We start from the raw sequence: 17,171 nt of genomic DNA, 5'->3' as shown, positions 1-17,171 counted from the left end.
TTATATTTGTTTTGATGTTTTGATGAATTTTATTATCATTTTATGATCTTCTTATTCTAGCTTATTCATGTTTTTATGAATCTCTTTTTTAGCGTAGTTTTAGTATTAGTTTAATTAACTTAATCCCTTATATTTCATTTTAATTTTGTTTTGCAAACATTGATGTATATGGGTGATCTTATAGTCAAAACCACACAAAATGCAGTTTAAGAATTACTGTTTTGGTGTATCAAAAAGCTATTTTAAGCGTAGAGACAGTGAAAACAGAACAGATATTAATGTTACTGGGTATCATGTTTCTCTCTTTTCAGAATTACTGGTGAATTTTGACATCTGACAGGTAACATTTACTGTATCAAGCACACTTTCCAAGACCTAAATTCTCCCAACATGAAGCTTTGGCGGGTGTGGAGACACAACATTGCTACAGTTATTTTCGAAATAAATACTCAATAAATCATAGCTTCTCTTTCCTGTTTGATCTTCATACAGCTTCTTTCAGTCATAGTTACTATCTTCAATATATAGAGCAAATGCACACCATACTATGTTCCTCACTCTCAACATGGAGAAGCATTTTTCACCACTGGGCTGGTCACCCAGCTGAAAAAGTACAAAATCCAAAGAACGCAGAAAAAGGAAATACTGTAAATATTTATTTTATGCTGCGACATTTGTACAGATAAACTCCTTCCAGCCACAGTCACACATTTGATGCATCCTCACTGACAGACTGCTGGACCTGTTAACTTCTCATTCATTGTTGTAATATATCAAAGTACATCCAACGTATTGCTTTCCACTAACAGACTGCCAAACTAAGGAGAGAAGTTTACCACCATATTAAAGAAGTGGGGTGGAGGTCAGGGGGAATCATAATGTGTCCTGGTGGCATCTCAAGTATGAAACTTTTCAGGAAATCAGAAAAAGAGTAGCAGAACATTTTACAATTGTCTTGATACACTTTGAAGCACTGTCTAGAAACATGGCAGATCTATGTGTAACATAACTACAGTGGTCAAGATTAGGTAGTCAACTTTTTAAAAATAGTCAAAAGAAAAAGCAACATTAAACATCTACTGAGAAACATTACTGGAATTACTACTCCCACTTCTTTTACCCAAAATAAAGTGATTTAAATGTCTAGTGTGTAGAATTCAGTGGTATCTAGCAGAAGCAGACTTGGTAGAAATTGAATTATATTCACAAGTATGTTTTCATTGTTGTGTTATCACCTGACAATGAGAATAGCTTTCGTTACCTTAAAATGAGCCGTTTATATCTACATGGGTAGTGTGTCCTCTTCCACTTTAAAATCCTTTAAATGGCATACACACACACACACACTCATTAAATATTCCACAATCTGTGAATATGCAAATATATATATGAATTATTTTCATTTGGTTGCAATCTGCAACCCCACCACTAGATGTCACTGAATCCAAGACACTGCACATTAGAAAAAAAATTATGATATTTACATGGTATTCAGTCAGCACAGCATAAAAATGCTACATAGTCTAGTTCATGTATTGCTACGTATGTACTCATCTATAGCTGCATGGACATAAAAATACTGTTTTTGGGTTTGCAAATGCACAGGTCATAAATGCTAACACAGTTAAGAGCTCTGCATGTTGTCACAGTATAAACTTCATCAAAAATAGTCATTGTCATATGACCTGGCTAGTTAAAGCTTAAGTAGATAGCAACCAAAATACATGTGGCAGTGGTGGGAAAAAGAGTTCATAATAGCAAAATGTGCTCTAGAAACTAGCAGGACAAAAAATACAGATAGTCTCAGCACCACAGAAATGCAGCAAACAATTAAGGGCAAAAACACAAGTAGTTGGGAATTCCACTCTAAAAGCATGACGTCTGTGATGTGGATGGGTGCCACTTGTTCATAACAGATACTAACATTATTGTGATGAAAAACAACTCATTTAGCTTTCTTCTGCAGTGACAGCACACTCATAATTACACACACTGCCTCCCAGAGGGCACAAAGGAGGAAGAAATGGACAGTGAGTGAACCTGAGGTAGCAAAAGCCTAATCAAATACACTTTGGAATTGATAATATAAGAAAAAAAAGCCTTACCACATTAGTGCATTTTTTTCTTGAAACCTCAAAAATAATTTTACACTCTCAAGTTAAAAACTAGAAATCTATATAGAATTATACACAAACATACTGTAATTATTAAGACAAAACTTTTCTAATTCAACTTTCTGACAAAGTCCTAGGTCCTGAGAAAGAACATGAGTCCTAGTTCCACTGTACAGGTCATTTAAAAACCATCCTTCACAATATACACAAGCAGTATAATTATAATAGGAAGGCATACTTACAAAATTACTCATAAAAGCCAAGCTGATATTGTAACATTTTGAATATGGGAGCAAAGAATAAAACTTAACAAAAAGATTATGCAAGTGGTGAGTTTTTTCTGGAAGTATAAAAACAAATGTTTATATACAGAAATATACATCCTAACAAGACATTCCTAGCAGAGGCGTTTTTCTGTTATTTTCTCCATTTTGTAAACATTTGAAGTATATCTTTTTTAGTATTTTGTATTAAAAAAGGCAATTCTTCAAACAGTTCTTGACACCAATAAAAGTCCCGTTTTTCTTCATTCAAAAATATTCATGAAATGTTATGCAGCTTCTTCAGTCCACAATTAAGATTTTCTTTTTTTAAATTCATGGTTTAAAAATTGTAAAATAATTCTAAAAAGTAAAATCATTCAATCCATTCGTATTTGGGTTTGTTTGTGGGCCCTCACAGTCATAATATTGGGCTGAAAAAAAGGCCTCAGCTTGGGAGTGTCCATTGTTGGGTCCCTCAGTAGACACGTGGAATGATCCGGTAGCGAACAGTTCGGCAGTACTCGTCCCACGCAGAGCCGTACTTTCTTCTGCACTCACTCATGTCGCGAGAGTCTCGGTGCACGAGCAGGATGATGAAGTAGATCATGTAGTACCACGGCAGGAGGTGGCTGACGCCTAAAGATGTAAGAGATACAAGGACAAAGGGGACACAAAAAAATCTGTAAGACTGTCACTTGATACAATGTGTTCATTTCAATTATCGCTTTTTATTCCAGTATATTTAGCTTTTTGTAGGTCTGTAAGTTTGGTTGTTGTGATCTCAAATGAAACTGTCCATAATTACACACAAAACAATGTAACCTCTAAAATGTCAATATCTCCACAAGAACTGATAAAGGGCATGCTTGTTACTAAGGATCGACTAATAATTGGCATGGCCGATAATATCTGCCGATATTCTGCATTTTGTATGATAATCGGCATCAGCCGTTTTTTCCACCGATAACCAATAAAATAAGTTTATTTTAAAACGCGCTCCTTTGGCTCTTATGCAGCCGTCTCTCTCTGCCTTAAGTCACCACTCTTGGCTGTGTAACAATGTCCCGCCTACAGCACCCACTGATTGGCTGCACGGCACAAGTGACAGCCAATCAACACTGAAGCTTCTAGGTGCAGCGCCACAGAGAAGAGAGGAGGACTGCTCCATGAAGCAGCAGTGTGGTGTTTGAAGGCAAGGCAACAGAAAATGTCAAAGTTGAATCATGTCATGCTTCTAAAAATAAATAGCACCACGGCAAAAAAAAGAATGATCAAGTGAACATGACCTGGAGCTCCTTTATTTAATAATAAGAAGACATAGCAACATATGGGTACAGCAAGTAGCCTATAGATTAAGAGAGCTGAACCTGTTGAACTTTAAGAGATCTCTGCACTTTTTGTTTTTATATAATTAAACAATTGCTTGAACCATTTCAACCAAGATCACAGTTTGTGTTATTCTACAAAAGTTTAAGGTCTTTTTATCACAGATTTTCACAGTGTACAAAAACAAACAAACAGTATACTGTATTCAGTCTAATCCCAAGTGTGTTATTCTAAATTTTGACACCAAAATTTAAAATTTTTACTGCAAATTAATATCGATTCTAAATATCGGTTATCAGTTTCCTTGATTACTAAAAATCAGTATCGGCCCTTAAAAAAAACATATTGGTCGATCCCTACTTGTTACCATCCACTTACACCCCTACTGACAACATATGATAAAGGATTGTTCCTTTTGTACACCATGAAAAATGCTACAAGTACTTAGTGTTCATTTTAGTGTACTTGGCTGAACTCTTTGTCCTGGACCTTGGTTCATGAAACTGGCACCCTTTGTGTTTGATCACTTGTGGTACAAATGTCAAGCTGACTCACCACACGGTAGTGACCAGGCCAGAGCCATGATGAGGTCTCCCAGGTAGTTCGGGTGGCGGACCACGCCCCACCAGCCTGACACCAGTAGACTCTTCCCTGTGGCTGTGGGGATGGTCTTCAAATCTGAGAGAGAGGCAGATGAGAACACAAACCGGGACAAAGAAATATGTGGTAAGAAGTCCGATCTTTAAACACCATCTTAGTATCAAACACAAAATTTGCTTTTACACATGTTGCATGTTTTTCCTGCTGTAATTATTTTCAACAACAAAACCAGATGGAAAACCAGATGCAAAACTTGATTACCCGTTATTTTTCTATACTCTTGCTGAAGAAGACCGTGGAATATGGGTGAAAACTTTGGGAACAGGTAAGTACTTGAATCTGAAGTATTTATAATATTTTTGTCCCCAAAGTCCAGAGTTAATCTCCACACTCAAGGAGAGGATACTTACTGATGTCACAAACATGAGATATACATGTGATGTAATGTGTAAAGCATCTGTGCTTTCATAAAACATTAAACAGCATGTTAATCTCGATCAACATGCCGTATTTGGTTCCACCACTGATGACAGCTCCCAGATATACTGTAACACTAGACAGAATCTAAGTAGAAAGCTTTTCCTATTTTTGCTTTAGTAAGCAATAAATAAAAATGCTCGGTTAAACATAACCATGACATAAACTGCCAAATGTCTGGAGATGAACTTACGGGACAGTTTGGGGTCTGATGGGTTTCTCCTGAAATTATTTTTCTCAGAGTTGGATTTCCTGAAGATGTAGAAGCCAATGACTGAAAGACAGACAAACCAAAAGAACCCATTTAATACCCCAACTTTTCAAATAAAAATGACCATCAACATGTTGAAGGAATACTCATCATCTGAAATAATCTGATGAGTGAGGTTAGTTAAACCCTCTGCTTCTTCTTACGTTTGAGTGCAATGATGACTGCAAGTGCTAACGGCCCCAGTGGGTTTGAGTGGCTGACAAGGTAATAGGCTTGCAGGGTGTAAGTAAAAGGAACCCACACCAGATCACCAAATGCCAGCATGAAGCCAAAACCATCGTGCATCAAGTCCATGGTGGTCAGAATGGCCTCCTGAGAGAAGACAAAAAGAAAGCCATTCAATCACCACTTCTTAGTCAATTAAATTGCTTTTCTTTTTCAATGTTTCATTAACTCCCATGTGAGTGACGCTTCTGAGAAAATGTCCAGGTTATAGCACATATAACGTTTATGTTCATTGTCTTCTGAGCGTACCTCATTCCACAGGCCGTCCACCACGTAGAGCAGCTGGAAGAGGTTCACCAGGATCATTGCATAGGATGGTGCATCCAGACCCTGCTGCTTCATCTCTGCCAGCGCCATCGCAAAATTGATCAAACACTGAAAAACACACAAGAAATTCAGGATCATTATGAGCATTTGCTCAGTTAAATACAGAATGTTTCATATTCAATTGTGGAAATCCAAGTTTCATTCACTTGAAACAACACGTCTACTGAGGTTAAACCTACAGAGCAAATAAAACCAATTCCACATACGGCCACCAGAGAGCAGAATATGTGCATAAAATTAGCATTGTGAAGCAGATCAAGAGAGGTCTAAATTTAGCTCAGGTATACAGGGACATATTTTACATTGTACAGAAAGAGAAGTAAATGAGAGTGACAACATCTTTATTATTTTAAGGTTTCAAATGACACTAAAGTTTGCTCCAGTGTCCAATGACGACTCACCCAGCCAATCAGTCCAGGGCGCATCTCACAGAAGAACTTCAAATCAAAGTTTTTGATGCGGGGGTTGAGCTCGCGTCCTTTGAAAAAGTCATACATCAAATTACCTAGTGAAACAGAGGAGGGAAAATAAATCAAACAACTGTGAAAATTTAAAGCAGACACCAGTCAAAACAAATGGAAGAATAAAAAAAGATCCGTGAGCCAATGACTGTGGGTGTTTCCCCTTACCGGAGTTTCCCCCCAGTGCCAGCTGGTCTGGGGTGGCGTATTGAGAGCGAACATACAGGTAGACGCTGAGCAGGACGGAGATGAGGAGGGTTGCCGTGGCAAGTTGCAGGAAGTTGCTGTGGATGTAGGTGAGATCGATACCCTGATGGACTGCTACTGCAACTACTACAGCACTCGCTGCGATGGCAAAGAAACCTGCAGGGAAACAGACATTTAAAGCCTGTACAAATGTCTCCTAAAATAGTAGAAATGCATATATGATATGAAAGTTAAAAAAAGGGTCTTCCACAACTAATTTCTAATACTTTTTAGATGCTTACTATTATGTCCATAAAACCTTAAATTACAGTTTGTTAAAGGCTATTTAGGTTGGGCTTTAAATACAGACACAAGGTAGAATGTGGAAGACAAAACCAAAATAAGCACTGAAGCTTAATTACCTAAATTAAATCAGTTTAAGCAAAATATGTCACCACTTCAAGATCAGTTATCAGAATTAATGAATGGTAATGACAACATAATATCACTGCATCCAAGTTTACTTGACCCGACAAAATAAATTAGGCATTCATTCATTCAACTTTAGCTCGAGTGCAATTAGACAGTGAGTGATTATAATGAAATGGGCAGAGCTCCTGCTTCACACGGCCTCACCATTGGTTCTGTACTTCAGTCTCTCCCCAGACCTCAGTGGCATGCCTTCACTCAGCTAGAGAGACAAACAGAAAAAAAGGGGATTAACAGCTGAGCAAGAGCACATTTTCCTTAACTGTGGGAGGAAACGAGTCACTCAATGAAGGAAACACGTGCCTGCTAAAACTTATGGACTCCTCAACAGTTGAAAATGCTCCATATCTCCTAGAGCTATCTGGAGCTGCCTCAGATGCCAACTAAGATGTTTATTATAAATTTAAATACCTAACACAAAAATGTAATATGTGTAGTAGATCTATCATTTAGAGAGTTAGTGTTAGATATAAAGAAGTAGAGATTATGAACCAGGAGGGAAATAAAAAGGGCTTGGAGCATCTCATTAACTGTTACTCCTGACCAGTAATCCAATTTCTGCTTCCTGCCAGAGCTGACAAACAGAAACAGTCATGTGTTACTTCATGTGTGTCTTTCCTCCATCAGTCAATGCAGACAGCTAGCTAGCTACCACTTTACTGTAACTACTAGTACTGGGTTCAGGGGAATAATGTAGTGTTACATGATTCTACAACTCATGCATGTATCTTTATGTGTATACTTCACCTTTCCAACAGGCAGGACGTAGAGCAGGGCCTGGAATAAGATCCACAGGATGACAAAGCCAAGAGCCTGGGCATCCCAGAAAGACTCAAGAAGGGGCACAGGAGGGGGGAAGTTAGTCAGGCTGGGGTCCTCCAGGTTGACTTGGAGTATCAGAAAGAGAACCCAGGCAGGCAGGAAGAGAAGCCAGAAGTATGCTCCTGAAGGAAGGCGAGGACACAGCAGGGTTAATAATGTTGATAGTTTGATTTGCTTTAGTTCACCACCACATGTCTGCATGTCTAGATAAACACCACCTTGATAAAGACAGACAAACAGACTAAAACACTGACATACACGTGAGTCACATAGCTGAGCCAGTAATGCACATGTTCTAAAAATCAACTTTAGCAGTGTTTTGACCACATGAACTTTCCCCCAGGGACTTTTGAACCTTTTGAAGAACTCTCAACCTGCATTTACACAAGTGGGACCAGACACATTCACTAATATTTTTCTAAATGAATAATTTCTCCTACTGTGCCCATACGATCATTGTTTTACCAAATCTCTCTGTAGTCGTCTTTGCATTCTTGTGTGTACAAACACTCAAGCAAGTATACTGGGCCAGCAGGTAAGTAATAAAGCCTACATCAAAGATACATCAAATACCAGTAAAGAACATTTTGAGCATGTGTATTGAACTTATTTCCCCTTTGTGGTGTTTATGTCAGGTCAGGGGTCGACAATATAAATGGCCCGGTGGCCCGACGTACTTTTAAAACCGTCCGGGCCACCAGAACGCTCCAACCACTGGCCCGATGGGGCCAGTAAAAATAATGCCCTTGATTAAAAAAAACAAACAAAAGAAAAACAAGTAAAAAAAATCTAACTTCACATTAATTCCCCGTGGTTCCAATGTTTTGCGATGATTTCTGTTAAATCGTCTCGGTTTATACCGCTAATACTTTACGTGATCCCGATCAAAGACAGCCGTCAATGCAACCAGACTGTGCTCTCCGTGGGACGTAAACACACCTTGCTCGCTCCCGCAGAACGCGCGCGGCCGCTCAGTGCCGCTGCTGATACTGTGTATTTCGTGGATCATTAAGCTTGTTACAGCTTCTACCTGTTGAGAAGATCTCAGTCAGAAGTATGAGATGAGGAGAGGAGCAGCAGCAGGTTAACCTCAGGTCTCTACACTGAGAGTCTGAGGTAGGAGCAGCGGAGGAATCTAGCGCAGCTATGGAAGCCTAATGATGCCAAAAGTAAAATGAGTCACACTAACAAATTATAACACAATTTATATTTTGTTCTACTTGTGTATTTATGTGATACAGGATTTGTGCAATTTACTTTTATTTCTGTGTTGTTTTATTTATTTTATATTTATTTTATGTTATAATTTGTGAGTTAGAATTAGATTCTTTATTTAATTTATATTTATATATTAGAATTGTTTCTACTCTTTATAATTTACTTTTTAGTATTTGTGATTTATCTAACTTAGGTATTTATGGTTGTTATTTCCATTAATATCAAAATTATCAATATATAAAATATCTATATGGGGAAACCTTTTACAGTGCTGCATGTTGCATAGGATAATTATATATTTAGAAAGTAGAACTGAAGTGATTCATTATAAGATGATTAGTTAAAACATTTCAATTCCATTTTGTGAATTTCAAATAAAAGAACAGTCATTTATTTCCTCATTGAAGTTTTCTTAAAAACATAGTTAAAGTCTCGTCTTGATCTTGTGAACCCAATATCGTGCCTCGTCTCGTGAACTGAGTGTATCGTCACACCCCTATGAAATACAAATACAATAGTAAAGCAACGTTTTGGTTTTGGCTAGTAAAAAATCTGGTTGGCTAGTAACTTTTTTGATCTACTAGCCACTTGGCTAGTAGATCAAAAAGTTAATTTCAAGCCCTGGATGCAATTATTTTAACAGGCAATTAACGATAGACACTTGCTTAATAGAAATGTAGAGTGGCTAGTTTCATATATTTACAAAGGATGAGCAGTAAAAAATATTTTTTTATTTCTTGCTTGTTTATTTGAGGAGTTCTCCACTCTACAAGGGCCATGTAGCAGAGCGGGCTACTGGCTTTGACCCTCATGAAAAGAGCATCGCACACCAAAACTGCTTTAAAAAGAAGAAGGCAGAGAATGTAACATCTCCTGTGTTAGTTTGTGTGCATGTCTATAGTGAAATGGCAGCAGGGTTCAAAAAACAAATGGAAAACATGTTCCACACAGCCTATTATGTGCTGAAGAAAGAAAAGCCATTTACTGAATTGTTCTTTTTCGTGATTATTGGGATCTATACCTGACGTTGACCTGGGCCACTGGTTACAATAGTCGGGCCAGTGAATTTCAAAAGCCACTGGCCCAGAGGGCCAGTGGCAAATTTTCCTTATTGTCTACCCCTGCAGGTGCATGTTTATTACACAAAGCAGCAATAGGCATGCACAGATTGAGGTGTGACATCATCACTTCCCAAATGCTCAGTTTTACATGTCCACATGGATACAAAGACACCAGAATTTATTTTAAAAATGCACCTGAGAAGGAGTTTGAAAAATATATATTTTAACAGCACTGGACACGTACAAGGGTGTAACTAGTCTGACCAAAAATAAAACATTGTGGAGACTTTGCTTCAAAGACTGCTAGTTGCATACTGCACATTCTGGAACCTACCTATCTTCCCTCCAAAGTCGAGAGGGGTGGAGAGAGCGGCAGCAGGAGCAGCAGCCAGCTTGGCCGCCGCCTCCTCCTCCTCCGGCTGTTCAGGTTTGGCCGCATCTGTTTTGGTATCTACATCGTCCCTCCTGCGGCGCAGATTGTAGCGGCCCTGGTTCTTCTCAGGCTCTCCTTCAATCTTAGCCTCTGATGTCTGAATAAAGATTTGTTTATTTAGCATCATTAAAGCACATAAAATCAACAAAATAAACTGAAAAGTTGTTCACTATATGGGGAGACATTTCTTCAAAACAGGAAAAACTAGCTTCATGTATGAACTGCGATCTTTCTTCCAATGTTATAAATTAGTTCTCAAATTACAAAAACTAAACATTATCTTTACACATATGTTATGTCATCATTAAATACATTCATCTGATGAACAGTAAAGATGGCACATAATTCAATCAGCCAGACCGCCAAAGCAGGCAAACATTTGAACAGATTTTCAATTGAAAATACCTATTGGAGCCTGACTTGACCAAAAATATACAGCTTTTAGAAGTCATTGGTCATCTTCAGCCATACGGATGGCCTGAATTAGCACTGATACCTGATCCAGGTAATGTGTTTAGTCAACAACAATATAAAATATAAGCAGGACCTAAGCTAATTGTTCTTCATCAAAATCAATTTGATTGAAATGTAAAAAACACAAAGCAGATAAAAGTCTGAGAATTTTTTTTTTTTTTTTTTTAAACTGCATAAAGTCCATAAACTATACACTTGCAAATATAAGACAAGTAAAAGGCCTTCTAATGAAAGGAAAATCAAGTCAAATCTAATACCTTTTTCTAAATTACAGCTGATCTGTACTTGTAACTGAAACTTTTTGCCATCCATCCATTTAACTTCATTCAGCCAAGTTACAGTGTGTATGTTAATGCACTTACAATGTAACTTTACCTTCACAAGCCCCAACTTTTACCATAAACTACAAACACTGTCACAAAGCAGTCATTGTGCTGTTTTTCCTACAGAAAGGTTCTTATAGAGGGTATACTTATCTAGGATTAATAGTTAAGCCACATAACCATACAGACTAACAATGGCTCAGGAACCTGATTAAAAACAACAAAGATTGGGAAAGCAGACAAAGCTAAGAGAAACTGGATAGAATTTTGAAGTACTATTAAGGGGAGTTTCGTATCTTAACTCATGTAAGAAGAAGAAGAAAAATGTCTACCACTCTAGGACTGTTTGTCAAAAGCTATCATAAAAGTTTAAAAGCTGGGGAAAGTAAAGAGGGAGCACATGTTGCTGCGCCATGTGACTGGCTAAATGAAGCATGATCTTGTGAGGGGAGCCTCTCTCGGCTGGAAAACACACACGCAAACACACGGCCCCCAACGTGCATGCATCATGACATTCCATTAGCTTCCAACTTACCTCAAAGCCCATTCACAACTAGAGAGCTAGTAGAGCCTGGAACATCAGTTGTTTTTGTTGTAATAGCATCTACCTGACAACGCTTGTTTAAACCCAAGAGAGTTGCAGCAGTAGAAAGTGGTTTTAATGCTTGCTAATGCAGCAATACAGAGAGAGAGTGTGTTATGAACAATTTCCAGTGTTTGAACTTGATTTTTTTTTTCCAAGATGGAACTTACCTCATTTACTTTGTTAGCAGTGTTATTCTCCTCTGCCTTTTCATGCTTATTGTTGGTATTGTTCTCAGCTGCCTTTGTCTGTGGCTGCCCATGAAACAATGGAGGGAAATTGATGGAGAGAGACAAAAAAAAAGGAATGCAACGTGAGGAATACACACAGTGAAGGTTGTGGTCAAAATCCAGAAAAAAAACAAAAACAGACATTTCTCCACAATATATTGTGGATAATTTTGGACGTCTGAAGATGAACTGAACTGTGTGTGTGTGTGTGTGAGAAAATGTGTGGGGGGGTTGACCGGATTGAATTCATCAGCATTCACTAATTCTACCAGTATGTGGTGAACACAGGACAGCCTGAGCTCTCATAAACACGTCCTTCCTTTCTTTCTTTCTTTCTTTCTTTCTTTCAAGAGCCCACTGTCTAATAAAGCCAAAAATGTCCAAATCTTCAGCTGGTCCACTTACCAGGGGAGTGAGCCTGACTTCAACTGGATCCTTCAGCTTTGTATCCCGGCGGGAGGATGGTGCAGTCTCTGTAGCTGCAGCAGCGACAACTGCCGCTGTGCGGGAAGAGGAGCGCCGTGTGGTCCTCGCTGGGGAGCGTGACCGGCTGCGGCGACGGCCCGGTGATCGGGAACGGGAACGAGAGCGTGATCGGGCCTGGAAGCCAGCAGCACTCTGAGGGAAAACAACAATTCAAGCAAAAGCCATTATTAACAATTGGTGATCTACAAACAAACAAAAAAGGTATGAAAAATGTGTCCACCTAACATGAGTATAATATAGTAAGAACACATAATGCAGAAAGTACACACAGCAAGGTAGTTTTCAATGCTTATGCAGCACAATGGCATTCATAGCATATAATTTCAATGTATCAGTCTTCCTATGTACTGGCAATATACCAGCCATATGGCCTTAATAATGACAGGAAAATTTTATGTGCCTTGCACTCTACACATCCTTACTAACCACTGAAGACACACACCAAAATACTGCACAAGAAATGATTACATGAAACTGTGTGAAGGAAGATTCAGTTTGGATCATGTGTCACTGTGACTGGCCTTACCCTCATGTCCTGCTCCTTCAGCTCCAGTTCAGTACCATCCTTGTAGATGACCGTGTAGAGCTGACTTTTGGTATCAAAGCTCAGCACCTTGACCTCATAGTACAAGCTGCTGCCGGGCCAGCGGCCCATCACCCTGTCCCCTTTCTGGTACTTCACAGTAGGCATCCTATTTGATCCGAAAACATGTGATAAAGTGTGAGAGCAGGAAACGGGCCAAAGAGAAGAGAAGAGAATGAAGAGAAAGTGAAAGTGTGATGACAGGAGACAGAGAACAATGAAGACAAAAGACGAGACAGGTGGGGGACATGGTAGAGCGGAACAGGTAGGATGGGAAACAGTCTAGTAAACCCTCCCTCAGGAGGCTGTTCTTTCCTGGGTGAAATCATTATTCAATATTGTCCTTACTTTCATCCACACTGCAGGCTGGCTGATTCTAATTTATATTTTTATTTTGAAGAATTCAGATTTTTAAAGAAAATTAAGTTAAGACACATTCATCATTACAGTTCAAACCTACTTGGCTATTGATATGCACAGTGAAGGAGAATCATTTGCTACAATGACAGACATTGTGATCCGATGCTCCTCTTTCTGTCTCTATACAGTGCACTGAAGCATAGCATGAGCTCAAACTTCCAACAGTCTGTGTGAATGACAACAATAGAAGCATCTCAAAATCTCAATGTGTTCATTGTCACACACTGTTGACTGACACTTGGCATACAACTTTCTAAATGCCTGATGCATTTACATACTCAGTGTTAGCAAATGATCTTTCCAAATAACCATACAATCCTAAATATATTGACACCAGTTAACAGAATAAACAGTTTCCTAATTAAAATTAGACACAAAATTGTCACACATTTAACATCATAAGCAATAGACATATTAGCCACATTGAACCATTTTAAACGTGACTCTACTTAGCAGAAATATTATCCAAAAAGGCACACAACAAATGATAAAAAGCATGACCAGGCTCTTGTCTAACTCCATGAAGCAGATGAGAAAAATCAACCTCCCACTAAGTACTAGGACATGAGTAGAGATGAGTGGACTGTTATGTTATCCCCCTGGGCATTTTACACTTCAAAATAATTTACTGGAAATATGTTTAACTGCAGGACAACATGATCCACTGCTACATCAACACAGACAAAACCTCCTGGGGGAATCTCTAAACACACACACAAAAAAAGTCTGAACTGAATCTGTGCTACTGATTTTATTTGCTTTGTTGATCTGTGGAACTAACTTGGCAGACGAGTGGCAAAGCGAGATAGGGTTACCCTTCCTCTTAAAAACCCAGGCCAACTGCTCAGGATTAATGTAGAAAACTAACCATTACAAAACCATTTGAAACATTTAAACAATCTAACACCATCTATGAATGTTTTTCTTTGTTAATGGGTGTTCATACTCCTGATCAAACTGTACACATATTGAGAGTATGGATGGATTTACATTAGCAAACACTTTAGAACGGCAAAATCCTACTGCAGTGTGCACCACTGGGCACAATGAGGTGGGCCAGGCAAGGTCAGCATTATGGAACATTAGTGACCAGGGAGGCTCAGTGTCTAGAAAACCACCACACTACTGCAGAACTGCTGACAGGTCTGTCCCTGCTAGGTTTACCCCAAAGCCATCTGTCTGAAAGAGTCGTGCCATTCAAGTCGCAGCCAACCAGGCAAGGAATTTTTTACACCAGCCACTGTACAAATAACAGTAAAAAAAAAGTTCTGTGGAGATATCATTTTTCTTCCTGCTGCAGAAAACAAAACTTAAATTTGTCCTGAAAAACTGCCAGCTAATAATAATAATAATAATAATAATAATAACAATACATGAAGCCAACCCCATAGAGGCATATTTGTGTTGTACACAACTCATACTAAAATTAACATTCATGATCACAAATAAATAAAAGAACATGCATGTTTAAGCTGCTCTGAATCACTTCAACCACAACTTGCTACTGCCAGCATGAGAACACCAATCAATTGCAATGCAAGTCACTTTTGATTATTAACACTAAGAACACACGAGCATTAAAATGACTGAAACTGGAAGAAAGGAAACTATTTAACAAACTGTCAGAACAGCTGCAGCGCTGATAACAGCAGTCTTGCTAATTAAATGTCCAGAAGTTAAACAGCACCATGCTTCAGTAGATAGCAGGTAGCATACAGAAACTGCTTTGAGGTTAAGATTAGTGGTTCAGGTTGTGAGTTTTGCCATATATGGTCTGTCCAACAAGGAAAAGTTAGACATCATACATATATCAAAGAACCTCTTCAGGTTAATATTAAACCTCTCTGCTGTACCTCCTTGATCTCTTGTAAGCTTTTATGAAACACAAAATAACTCAAATGATTCACAGCAAATGCTCCAACAGTCCATTGAGAAGTTGGATTACTATAAAGGAGAGAGTCAAACACATGTACTCAATCCCTAGTCCTCTGGTAACTGATCTGATCTCATAAAACACACAAAAAAAATCCACATCTGAGTGAAACCCATCTCAGTGTGACACACCCAAAGTTAGTCCCTGCGCTGGTCTCCTGGCTTGCCTGCAGTGTTCCATATGGGATGTGGAAGTCAGGGCTGAATCGTGACTGATGAGAGTTTCCCCTATCAGATTTTAGGCTGGGCTGATAAAAGGATAGGAGTTGTAACGTGGGTGGAGTTTTAAATAGAAGTCGGCCCTGACTTCCCCCCTTTGTGCTGAAAGCTGCTGTTTTGCTCCACCTGGTATGCAGACCTATGAAATGTAATGTGTGAATCGTATCATAATTTCCCACCAAGGAGGCGATAAACGGATATGTTAACATAATAGTGCAGTGTTTTATGCATTCAATTTCCATATGGGTAGGACACATCTGCACGATTGCTTTTAATCTACAAAATTATTACTGAAAATAACAACACAAACTTTAATTCATATATTCCGCCATCAAATGTTATGTCACTTTACTGTAAACTCGCAGCTTGCACGAAAGCGATAATATAACGTTACTGTAGTTTACGGTTAATGTAAGTTATAACGATGCAGTTATCTTATTTAACTATATATCAGAATTTACTAAGTGAACTAAGGTTATGTTTTTAACAAGCCAAATCAACGGACTTTTCCAACCTAGGACATCTATGTTGGGCTTCACGGTGATTTGGCGCTATACAAATAAAGATTGATTGATTGATTGACGTTGGTCACGATCTAATTCATCATGTCAATTGTTAATATATTGGAGCATTTATTATTATTAACGTTATATCGCTTAATTTAATTAACTTAACTTAATTAATTTGGCAATTTAAAATGATAACTTCAGACTCATTTAGTTGGTTTAATGCATTTCACTGCTTGACACACGGATATGAACGTGCCTTCCACAATAACGTCAATAGCGTATCCCCTTTATGCAGAAACTGAAATGTGCAGTCGCTGTTTCTTTAACGAGATGCTCCTAACATTAGCTTTGTTAGCTTTCAACATCGCCTAGATGCAGCCTGTAGCGACAGAAAGGAAAGGAGGGAAAACGTCATGCATTCAAATACTGTTGGCGTAGAAACCAAAACACGTCGGCTAAAACCGATCAACCCGGGAGCACGAATGAATAAGTTGGACAAAACTGAATTCAGTGTCTGAATCCCAGCAAAACATGTTTAAATATACGGTGCGAATGCAATGCAGAAGCCGACTGGGCTTACTAATAGTGTTACGATAATGTAAAGACTACGTTTCAGTACGGGTAGGCACCGTCTAATTTCTGAACACTAAATAGTTACGCATCTAGATGTTGGCGTACAGCATATCCGGGACTTCATAGTCAATCGTTAAAGTGCTACTGGCGAGCACTATTTAACACTTCCATTGGATATGCTTGCTACTAAGGGAGAAGGTCGTCGGCATAAATATAACGTTAACCCAACAGCACCTACTGCCTTTTACTTAGACAGTGGGAAGAAGTTACGATTCCAGGAGCTAGTCGGAGCCCACAGTCTGCTTCAGTTAGCATCGGCTTAGCTCCAATTTCCCAACAAAGAGAAACGTAATGCGATTTGCCATCTTGAAACACAAACATAAGCGTTTGACGGATACACTTACCTTAATATTGCGCGAATAATCCCACTGAGTAACACTAATAAAGTATTCCGTGATAAAGTGAGAAATTAATACATTAAGCTTTATATTTTTTAAAAACAGACTTTGCTAACGTTTGACGTAGCTGTTCTCCCTCCCTCTCTGGGCAAAATCCACCAGTGACTA

The 17,171-nt window shown here is 38.7% G+C and overlaps 1 protein-coding gene across 1 annotated transcript; it reads right to left on the bottom strand.

The window, feature by feature from the left end:
• Window positions 1–645: 645 nt before the first annotated feature.
• Window positions 646–17,152, bottom strand: lbr (lamin B receptor). The gene is made up of 14 exons (XM_053337144.1): window positions 17,010–17,152; window positions 12,896–13,061; window positions 12,289–12,501; window positions 11,824–11,907; window positions 10,175–10,370; window positions 7,487–7,683; window positions 6,887–6,941; window positions 6,233–6,427; window positions 6,005–6,108; window positions 5,526–5,651; window positions 5,195–5,363; window positions 4,974–5,054; window positions 4,259–4,381; window positions 646–3,013 (listed from the first exon to the last, which is right to left on the bottom strand). Exons 2-14 carry the CDS (start codon window positions 13,058–13,060, stop codon window positions 2,853–2,855), a joined length of 1,869 nt encoding a protein of 622 aa, XP_053193119.1. The 5' UTR covers window position 13,061; window positions 17,010–17,152; the 3' UTR covers window positions 646–2,852.
• Between the last annotated feature and the right edge of the window lie 19 nt (window positions 17,153–17,171).

Source organism: Scomber japonicus, chromosome 17, assembly GCF_027409825.1.
Source record: "Scomber japonicus isolate fScoJap1 chromosome 17, fScoJap1.pri, whole genome shotgun sequence".
Taxonomy (NCBI): domain Eukaryota; kingdom Metazoa; phylum Chordata; class Actinopteri; order Scombriformes; family Scombridae; genus Scomber; species Scomber japonicus.
This window is presented reverse-complemented; position numbering and strand designations above follow the sequence as displayed.